This window comes from Dipodomys ordii, unplaced genomic scaffold, assembly GCF_000151885.1.
Source record: "Dipodomys ordii isolate 6190 unplaced genomic scaffold, Dord_2.0 Scaffold37, whole genome shotgun sequence".
NCBI classification, from domain to species: domain Eukaryota; kingdom Metazoa; phylum Chordata; class Mammalia; order Rodentia; family Heteromyidae; genus Dipodomys; species Dipodomys ordii.
Window position 1 is genome coordinate 5,592,207 of NW_012267253.1, and position 11,138 is coordinate 5,603,344.

Consider the following 11,138-nt stretch of genomic DNA (forward strand, 5'->3'; position numbering starts at 1 on the left):
TTACTGATTTATTTACTTATTCAGTGTTACTAGAGTTGAAAGGCAGAGCCTTGCACTAGATAGGTAAGCACTACACCCTTGAGCCAGTCCCCCTACCCCTTGTTTTGTGTTGTTTTTTGTCAGTTATAGGGCCTGAACTCTGGGCCTGGGCACTGTCCCTCAGCTCTTCAGCTCAAGGCTAGCGCTCTACCACTTGAGCCACAGCGCCATTTCCGGCTCTTTTCTTTTTGCTTATATGGTGCTAAGAAATCAAACCCAGGGCCTCATGCATGCAAGGCAAGCACTCTACCACAAAGCCACCTTTCCAGCCCCCTTTGTTTTTTAAATAGGGTCTTATGCTTTTGCCCAGGACAACCTTGAACCAAAATACTCCAACCTCTACCTCCTGAGTAGAGGGAATTAAAAGTGTTTTAGCCCCACTTGACCCATATCATAGTTTCCTAAAAGAAGCTCTTGTAGATGGGCATCAGAGGATCTCAAGAGGCAAATATCCAAAAGGTTATAGTTCAAAGCTGGTCCAGGCAGAAAAATCTGCAAGATTCCAAAAAAAATAACCAGAAAAAAAGTTGGGCTGGAGTCATGCCATTAGTGGTACAGTGCAGCCAAAGAAGCAAGCTGTAGTGAGCTCTAGGCCCTGAATTCAAACGCAGAACTGGCCAATAAATAAATAGATTAACAAATTAATAACTTGTTTGAACCACTTCTATAACTGCGACCACAACTTTAGATCAAGACAATCTTGACCTATTATTTTATATATGATGGATTGAGTAATTGTAATAAGAAATAGAAAATTCCTTTATTAGACAAATATAGTGTGTGCAAAAGTATATGTTTGTAAAAAAAAAAATCAAATGCAATACTTTTTCTATTGTATGTAGTTCCCACTAGATATTGACTTCCTCTGTGTGCTGGACATGGTGCTAGATACAATCACACACAAGTTATTCAAATAATATACTGAATAACCTTCATGTGTCAGGGACTGTTCTAGGTAAAGGAAATACTATCTTCCTCCTCCCCAAAATTAAATTTTCAGCTCCATGGTGCTTATATTCTAGCAAGGAAAGAATAAACAAACTTAGCAATTTAGTTATCTAGTACAATCAAATAATACAACAATAAATAATACAATAACAGTTCAGAACAAGATAGGGAACTTATAGTGCTGACCCAGCAAAAAGTGCTAGATTGGAAATAAATTACACTTTTGAAAAAGATAGGGGCAAGGGGCATGGCGCAAGTGACAGAACTACTGAGCCTTAGGCCTTAGAGAACTAGGCTTCGATTCAAACCCCAGTACCACAAAAGAACCAAAAAGAAATGAAATGGTAGTAACAGAAGGCCACCCTGAAGAGGCAAGACATTCAAAGACTTGAAGCTGTTGAAGGGAGTAAGCCATCTGGAAGAGTAATATTTAGGCAGAGTAAGCAGCATAGTGAAAACCTTAGGTGTTTTCAAGATGCGGCCAGTATCACTAGAGCAGAGCACATGAATGATAGAATAATAAACGATGTGGTCACAGTTCTAAGCAGGCCAGATGGCAGTCTTATGGGTTATTGTAAAAACTTGAGCTTTTCCTCTTAGTGAAGAAAGGAACCGTTCCAGAAAAGTACACAAAGCAGAAAGGTAATAAGGAATTTTTTTCTCTTCTCAAAATGTGTGTGGTACATATATCACTTTTATGATCTATCTAAAAATCTCCAGTACATACATACATACATATGTACATATACACATATATTAAATATATACTATATAGTATATATACAATATATATAATTTATGTATATATAATATAGATACTATATATATATATATATATATATATATATATATATATTTGGCCATAGAGACACAGCACAGGGCCTGACATAGTAGACAATATATATATATGTGTGTATATATATATATATATATATATATATATACTACATAGTATATATACTGCATATGTAGTATATAGTGGGGTTGGGAATGTGGCTTAGTGGTAGAGTGCTTGCCTAGCATGAAGCCCTAGGTTCAATTCCTCAGTACACATAAATAGAAAAGGCTGAAAGTGGCTGTGTGGCTCCTGGTAGAGTGCTAGCCTTGAGCAGAGAGAGGCTCAGGGATAGAGCCTAAACCCTCTGATATCAAGCCCTAGGACCAGAAAAATAAATAAATAATAAAATTTTTAAATGATCTGTATAGCAAAGTATATTATATAGTATATATTATAACATACTATATATAATATACTATACTGTATATAGTGTATATATATATACATATGCTGGAGGAGGGTATTGTTGAGAGATATGATCTCTCTATGCAGTCTAGGTTGGCCTTGAATTTGTGATCCTTCTTGCTAAGGCTCCCAAGTGCTGTAATTATAGGTATGTGCCACCATTCTCTGCTACTAGATCTGTATTTTAAATCCTTGTTCGTGTAGAAGCTCTCAAGGACACTCAGGTCTCTGACAAGGGCTGACAGGCTTACTTTCCCCTATAACCCAAGTCCCAGAAGGATCAGAATCCTCAACCTATCCAGAAAAGTGATGTTAGTTGTTTCCTACTCTCCCTAGAGATTCTGATGAATCAAAACCAACATAAGCATTCACCTCTCAGAGATATCCTGGGTTCCTTTGTTTCTTGGCTCTCCAATGGGTCTGGGCCATTAACTTAATAAAGCTGGTCTCTGTGAATAATCTGTGAACACTGAAGTAGCCCTCTTCTGGAAAACCTTCCTGAGTACTCCTTATCTGTGTCTCTATGGCTTACTAACTGCCTCTATGAAGATGGACCTGGACACACAGCACAGGGCCTGATGCAGTGGCCAGTAGGTATTTAGTAACTATGAGTCAGGAGAGACAGAGACAGTAACTAAACCTCAACCCATGTAAGTGTTTTTGTGTTAAATCTCTTTAAGAAACTCATCGGCATTGATGTGACCATTATATATGAAAAGCCATTTTTTTGTTGTTAATATAGTTAAGTCTTATTTTTACATTCAAATGTGTGATAGCTATCAAAGAAAGAAATTGAAGAAATAAAAACCTCACCAAAATATGCAACTATAACTGAACAAGGTAGGATATGATCACTCAATCTAGCTCTAAAATAGAAAAAGGGAACAGTTTTAGTGTGATAGAAAAAATGATTAAAATATTTCAAAATAGCAAATTGCTGATCATCACAGTTATCTTCTGAGAGTCACAGAAAAACTCTGGTTGGCTTCAGAAGCATAAGTAAAGTTTTCAGATTCATATTAATTATTGTTAGTAATATGAAGTTTAAAGCCAGTTTCTTCTTTGATTTGAAGATTGTGACTATAGGAGAAATGTAAAGTATGGTTACAAATTGAGATCTACCAAGTGGAAGTTGTGTATTGTTTTCTTCCAACTTTCCAAATTGTTCATTTTAGCAATAAGAAATGCAGCTGACATGCCAGGTGGGGGTAGTTATACACTGTTTATATCATTTATTTTTATAAATTAGTATTCCAATCAGATGGCAAGTACTTTAGTCTTAGTATGTGCCTCATTCATGTTAAACATCTAGACTCATTCTAATGACTATAGTGCGCTAAGCTATTTCTCCCTTAGTTTGTCTACAAAACCTATTGAAACTAGCAAAAACTTAACTATTATATTTAAATAAAGAATTCTTCCTCTTGTGGAGTTGAAGAGTAAATAAAATGTAGAAGACAGTTACCTCCTATTTTTATTATATCTTTTGAAATTAAATTTGTATATGCCTTTTAAATAATTTCAAGTGCCACAAAAATAATGTTAATAGCTCAAAAATCAAAAGTTAAAAAAAAAGCCTAAGTATAATTTTTTAAATCTTTTTCTCCTCAAGCGTTTTACGATGGGATAATGAGACAGATGTCTCTCAACTGGAAGGACATTTTGACATTGTTATGTGTGCTGACTGGTAAGTACATAAAAATCATAAAACTCCTGTTAGAAAAAAAATAGCTTTGCTAGAGTCATTGGGCTGTGCTGCTTTGCTGACAACAGCTAAGCAAAGTCAACAAATGAAGCACAAAGCCACCTTAACCTCAACAAATTAATATTCATCTCCATGTGACAGTTATAAGGTAGTCTTCTATCACACAGTAACTTCTACCACATTATTTCCCAAAGATTGATTTTGAGAAGCATTTCCATTTTCTGGAATTGCCTCTGTTTCATGCTTGACGTATCAGTAAATGGACGACTTAGGCAAATTGCAAATAATTATGGCTCGGAGAGGAATAGTCTGGAGAAAAAGGAGTTTATCAACACAAACAGCTCAATTAGCTTACTTCTTAGGAGAGATCGGACTATTGATATAAGGCAATATATACATGTACACACACATGTTACTCTCCAGAAAATAAACATCATCTGTGGAATACCTTTTGGGAAATAGCCTTTCTTAAAGTGTGTATTTGCTATCTAATGATTTCAGTGCACTCACTATGATATTTAACTATACACAATACAAAAATTATAAAATTACATTTTATTCTTATGTAAATAAAAGCATTCAAATCTTTGTCAGGCACCTGCTTTTTAAAAATATATGTACATTAGACATTTTGTCTTTCTTGTTAGCCCAATCTACTTATTTGTTACTGAAAGTCTCATCCTAAGTTTCAAGATAAACATGAATCCGATTTTAGTAATTATTTCAACTAATCTCATGTATTTCATGCAGTTTGAGTAATAATTATTTCAGCATATGAAATATGGACAACACAAGCATTAGCCCTGTCAAGAGTAAGATCTTCCTTGTAGTTTTATCATGATAATTAATATGACACTTTAGATTTGAAAATACCCGCAAGTCCAGATTCCAAAATTCTGTTATTTTGATAAGCCCATTCATAAGATCAAGAATCCAGAGAAGACTGCCTAGAGGAAAATTGAATGAAATTTTCAGGAAGTAATTTTCTAATTATCATTATTTGAATGTGATTTTTAATCTATAACTTCCCTACCAAAATCAGTGGGATTTGGTTTGTTTTTGTTTTTGTTTCTTTCTCCCACAAACTACTTCGCCATGAACAATGAATATTTTGTTCTATTTTTAGCTTGGATTTTTGAGGTTTTCATGGTCCCTTTAGTTTCTTGGGACACCCCATTTCCAAAAACCTTATTCTAAAAAATGGGAGAAACCTAGATTCCTGAGTAATCATCGATAATACACCTTGCTGCTACATCTCTCTTCCAATGAAAAATAAGGAGCTAAAATCTCATGTGATTTGTGCAAGTAATTTAGTAAATGCCTTTCCTCACTAAATTTGAGAAAGGATCCTCCAGGTTTCATTGCACAGATGAAGATAATGCTGTCTGGATTAGATCAGATTAAGCATGGGAGTCAGATCAGAAAGCAGCAGCAAGAGGGAAGGGAGCAGTGTCTTCTTGAAGGTTTTAACTAGGGTCACAGTCGATGGGCTCTGATGATGTGGCAAAAGGCAGGTCCAACCAAGAGATTTACAATTAAATTTGCCCTTCATGTAAATATCAAAACGACCTGGCTGTGTCATACCTTGTGTTATGGCCACTCACACCATGTCATCCTATTTGTATCAGAGAGACAAGCAGAGGAAGTAAGATTTAAGCTCTTTTCCGATTAATGTTCTCAGATTAAAAATAGCTGCACAACATGTTTGAAAAATCATCTTTTTCCCTCACTGACAACAGGGCCTTGTATAACTGATAAACATAATGCATGTTTCATCTAAGGTTTTCGTTGCAAATATATAACATAATGCAGTGTTATAAGTATGCATACACACATCTAGTATATGTGAAATTTTATGAATTCAAATGAACTAAATACACTGAGCTTCATTTTATAAATGACTTTTCTATGCATGAATTGTTGTTAAGGTTTTTTTTTTTCCCCCTGGTGTTGTAAGTGCCAGAATGTCAGCCCGTTTGTAATTTCCCATTTGTAAATGTGAAACATTAAGCTACTCTCACTGCAATGCCGATATTATTTCCAAAAGAAATGCTTCGGTAATGGTCTCTCTTCATATCCACAGAGAAGGGTAAGCTGCTTAGAAACTTAGAGAGTAGAGTGATGTTTATAATATGCATACTGGACATATAGCAGTGAAGCACAGAACTCGGTGTGTTCTTTTTGTCCTGTTGATTTGGTGTTGCTCTATAGGAGTTAGCCCATGGTTCCTGCTTCTAGGGGCAGGAAGGCCATGCTGCATTTTTTTTTAGAACAGTCACAGAGGAGGGGAAAGAAAGCTCTTTATAGAATGCTACCTCCAAGATGAAACTTGAAATGCCAGTACCACACATAAATAGATCACGCTAAGTCTCACACTCTCCTTTACTCATTGTCAGTCAATGAGATCTGGATTAGGCCTCAGGAATATGAAGCAAGAGTTGGAGTTCAAATATTAGGTACATGGATTAAATTCTTATTGAAGCATTTCCAGCAAGGGTGGCATTGTCTGATTCCCTGAATAGCTAACCAGTGCTACTGCTTGATCCCATTTACATGAAAACAAGCTCTATTCACAAACCTATTCCAAACCCACATTGTGCTTCAAGTAGAATGCATCTGATTACAACAAACGGTGATATGTTTATGTTCTTAAATCCCTCATATATTCATGTATTTACGTTCAAACATTCATAAGCCTGTGGGCAGTAGGAGAAAATAACTTATTTCCAAGAAGCAACTGTCTCGTACTTCACATCCAAATTTACTAGCTCAACTAGATTATAAAATAAAGAGGTGAACTGTGAAAGCTAGTCATTACTTCACCATTCAGCATTTTTGACAATGAAAAATAGTTTCATGGTTCAACAGTTCCTGAATAACTTGTAAAATGTCAACTTTGAAATAAACAGAAGGAAAAAAAATCGAGGTACAGTCACACCTGCAAAAAGATGCTGTTGACAAACATCAAAATATTAGAATATTTAACCACAGGTATAGGGGAAAACCTGCCTATTAAGTTCCTCAGCTGACTTGTTTAATGTTGACGTTAATATAAGGATTCCTTTCTGTCAGAATGCAGTCCAGCTTGGTCCTTGATGCATTGAAAATATTGAGTGCTTGGTAATTTTAAGCCTGCCTTTCCAGACTCCTCTTCGATTACAATATAGTCTAAAGGTCTAGGTGTAAGATATTTTTTTAATCCAATGGACACCTTCATTCACTGTTGGATGGCTCTCCAGTTTATTGTAGCTCTGCAAAAATAGGAATGACTCTTTCTATACATTTGTATTCTCAAGAGTCTTAGAAAGCATGTCTGAAATGCCATCCAGAGCCTCACTGACCCCTGGAGATGTATATGCAGAACAATGGAAGCATCTGTACCTGAGACTTTGGAGAAAAATGGGGGCATGTACATAAGCCCATATATGCCCCTCCTTGCGTACTCTCAGAATCTTTACATTGGGTGCATATTATAGGTTGTTTCTTTTTTTTTCCTATCCTGTTAAATATTTCCCCTAAATGATGGGAAAAGGTTGAAGTTTTAAGCTGCTTTCATGAAAGTGGTATTTTTTTTCCCTAAAAATAGAAATACTATAGGCTGTAAAAGTTATCTTCTTACCGTGGATAGTACTAAATCACAGCCATAGCTCCTTACACCTGAAAAGATCATAAACCAAGTCTAGCCATCCCTTTTACCTCACTCCTGGAAAGACTCAGTCCCTAAGGAAAAAAATACATGAATTATCCTAGATCTCACAGCTCGATAACATATTGCATTACTCTGACTGCCTATAAAAATCAGTTGATAATTATTGAAAGAGGGTATCCCTCTGCTGAAAGTTAAAAAACAAACCAGGGAATGTAACATAGCACATTTTCCCATGAAAACAACCTATAGAGGGCTTCCTTCTATGAATATTGACAGAAAGAAATGTTTCCTAACACTCTGCACTGATAAATTTTCCTATAAGAGGAATTTGAGTACTCCGTGCTCTGCATACAATCCTGATTCTAAGGAAAGCAATGAAAATGGCCCAACACCTTTGCTGTGTCAGAACAAAACAAGTTCCTGCCACAAGCAATGACATAAAGGAGTGTGTGTGTGTGTGTGTGTGTGTGTGTGTGAGTTTAATGACCAAACTGGACTGGCAATGTATTTTGATCAGTAACTGAGGAGAGAGTTGAAATGATATCTCCAACCCCATCACTGACCCACTCAGCCTTTTTAAATAGATCCACTTAAGCTACTACTGTTCTCTGAGCCATTAGGACTTATTTGAGGGGTGAATTTTCAGGAGATTACATATCACTCCCACTAAAGCACACTGAAATTGCTCATATGACGTACTCTACAAAGCATTATAAATTCTGCATCAGAGCTAAGTAGAAAAGTGAGCTTGCTTGGAATAAAAATCTTTTAGAGAACTATAAGAATTACTTTTGGGAATGATAGAGTAGATGCCATTTATCTTTGAAATAACTGTGTCTAGAATGAGTGCTGGCTGGTAAGCAACCCTCTCCAGTTTGCTGTGATGTTAACTTCTTTGTCACTATTACCAAAATTAAGTAGAAAGAATACTTTGTAAAGACATACATCAAGCTCAGCTTTTTCTAACAGTTTTACCAGCTCTTAGAATACACAGGTATAAACCAAGAGTGGTCCAGCCAGCCAGGTATTCTAGAGGCCTGAGTGACCAACAGAGATATGTTCTCAGATTGATAGTTTCCTTCAAAAACAGTATGCTCAATTATTAAAACTAAAGATATTACCTCTTTAAAGAATAAGACAGTGTTCTGAAGTGGTCACTTTTTAATTAATTACTTCTTCATCAATCCCTAATGATAATCACAAACCAAAATGACTTAATAGTGAATTTTTGAAGTGTTTGAATTAGATCTATTCCATACTCCAGGAGTTAAACATATAACTTTGTGAAGGATGAAAATGTTTTCCCAGGTTGCTAGCTGCTGGATGGAAAGTGATAGGATTCTAATATGCCACGCAAGGTTTCTAGCTTATCTGAAGAGAATACTCTTTCTGTTGCTCAAAGTACCCTTCATAGAAGAGCCTTCCACTGGTTTACAGTGCCCAAAGATACCATGCACTGACTTCTTGAAAACCTCATAAATTTCTGTCCCCATGTCTCCATCTCAAACTAAAGAATCATCAAATTGGAAGGAAATCTGTCTGGTGAAAAATCCTACCTAAATGTTGATTCAGCCCCAACAGCACTGAGAAAGGCTGTGTAGAACCCAGTTAGAGTCATTGAAACCAAGACCCTGTGTGAACTCCCTCTGCTTCAAGGGAGGCGATGAACTGCCCGTCGAGCGGTGAGGAGAGCTCGTAAGCCATCTCTGTGTGCCCTGCACTGAAGCACAAGTGAATGCAGATAGAAGCTCTTTGAGGGTTTTTTTCTCTCACTCACTGCTTAGTCCCCATCCCTAAAATAGTCTCCCATGCTTTGCAGGTATACAACAAGACTTAGGAACTAATATATAGCAGTAAGTTGATGTCAACCACAGCCATATTGGTAGGCCTTTAATGACAGAGAAACTGAGGCATCATGGGAAATGTCTTGCCTAAGGTCACAGAGTAGAACGATCAAAGCCAGAACACTATTTAATTGAACCATAGTCCCCACTAGCTGAAATGTGGCTCCAAACACAGCTTCCTCTGAGGGAGGACAGCAGCCTCCCATAGACAGCTGCAACTTACAATTAGCCCCATGAAGAATAAGACCAGGCCCTGAAGCAGGAGATACCAGGTTAGCATGCTATGTGAGGAGCCAGGAGGCCAAAACAGACAGAACTCATCTCTAGCACTCACACTGAGAACAGTCCTCACCTAGGCTCCTAAAAGCTAATGCACAGCATGTTACTGCTGGAGTTAAGGTGTTACTCACTGTATGTGAGGACATCTAAGCTATTTAAGGGTTAGAACATTGCTTTCCAAAGCAATTCCTTCAGACTTGTGTTAAGATGCCTTTTCAAAAGTAGAGTCACTGTCTCCCTTGTTTAAAAGACATTGTTGTCCATTTTTATGATGTAAAATAGTCCTAATTGCAAAAACACAGCATAGACGACATGGCCCTGAAGCCAAAGCGGTGTGTCTCCTGCACTTCCCAGCCACACACTGTCATTTCACTGACCTCTCCATACAGGGCTGCTTGTCCCTAGGAGTCCAGCAACCTTCACACTGTTGTGCATAAAGGATGTTCTCTACCTTCAAGAAGTTGAGATCCTGAGTGAGAGGAGGACAGTCCTGGGGAAGAATCCCAAATGCTCTACTTCTGGCACAAAGCTTATAAAAGGAAGAGATCACTAAGGACTAAGTACCCAGGGATAGTTTTCTAGCCACGCTTGCCTAACTCCAGTCATCTGAGGACCTTTATCCTGCCCTGTCCCCTCTTCTTTGCATTACATCAGCTTAGGAACAGATGGAACTAGACAAGAGAGGTGGTATGAAACTGGCCCAGAGCACTGCCCTGCCACCATGCCATGTAGGTGTGTCCTAGCCTTGCCACTAGTAGCTATATGATGGTTCACTGTGCCTCAGTTTCCTTGGCAATAAAATGTGGACAACAGGAATGGTAATAGTAACAATAACCACCCCATAGGAACCAACATGAGGATTAAATAAGTTAATCCACTGAAAAACTCAGGTGGGTTATCACCTCCTAGTATTCAGCTCAGTAGGTATTAAATAGTTATCAAAAAGATGTGTGTGGAATTAGAGGGAATCAGGGAAAAACATACAACAGCGGGACCCATCAGCTACACTGGACATTGACCAAAATGAACTAAGCAACTCAATGGCAGCGATGGGAAAGAGGGAACAGCTGATGCTATGCAAAACAAAAGAAATGTACATATCATCCAATGTGGAAGAAATAACTGTATTGCAAAGCTCATAGAACTCATAACTGTTATAGACCATGATAGACAATTTGCTCCAGGAAAGTTAGAATGTGTTTGTGACTTTAACTAAGCTTCACTATTCCACAATACTGTGAAATTTGGGGAATTATGTAACCACTTCATCACAATAAAAAATTTGAAAAGGGCTGGGAAGGTGGCTCAGTGGTAGAGCGCTTGCCTTGCATGCTTGAGGCCCTGGGTTCGATTCCTCAGCACCACATAAGCAAAAAGAAAAAAGCCGGAAGTGGTGCTGTGGCTCAGGTGGTAGAGCGCTAGCCTTGAGCT

The 11,138-nt window shown here is 37.5% G+C and overlaps 1 protein-coding gene across 1 annotated transcript in view; it reads left to right on the forward strand.

Annotated features, from left to right (window-relative positions):
* The window catches only part of Camkmt (calmodulin-lysine N-methyltransferase), a 350,451-nt gene that overhangs the window by 321,230 nt on the left and 18,083 nt on the right, over positions 1-11,138 (forward strand). Inside the window, exon 8 of the mRNA XM_013017890.1 lies at positions 3,843-3,917. Coding sequence (XP_012873344.1) covers positions 3,843-3,917 — 75 coding nt within the window. The remainder of the gene's footprint in view (positions 1-3,842; positions 3,918-11,138) is intronic.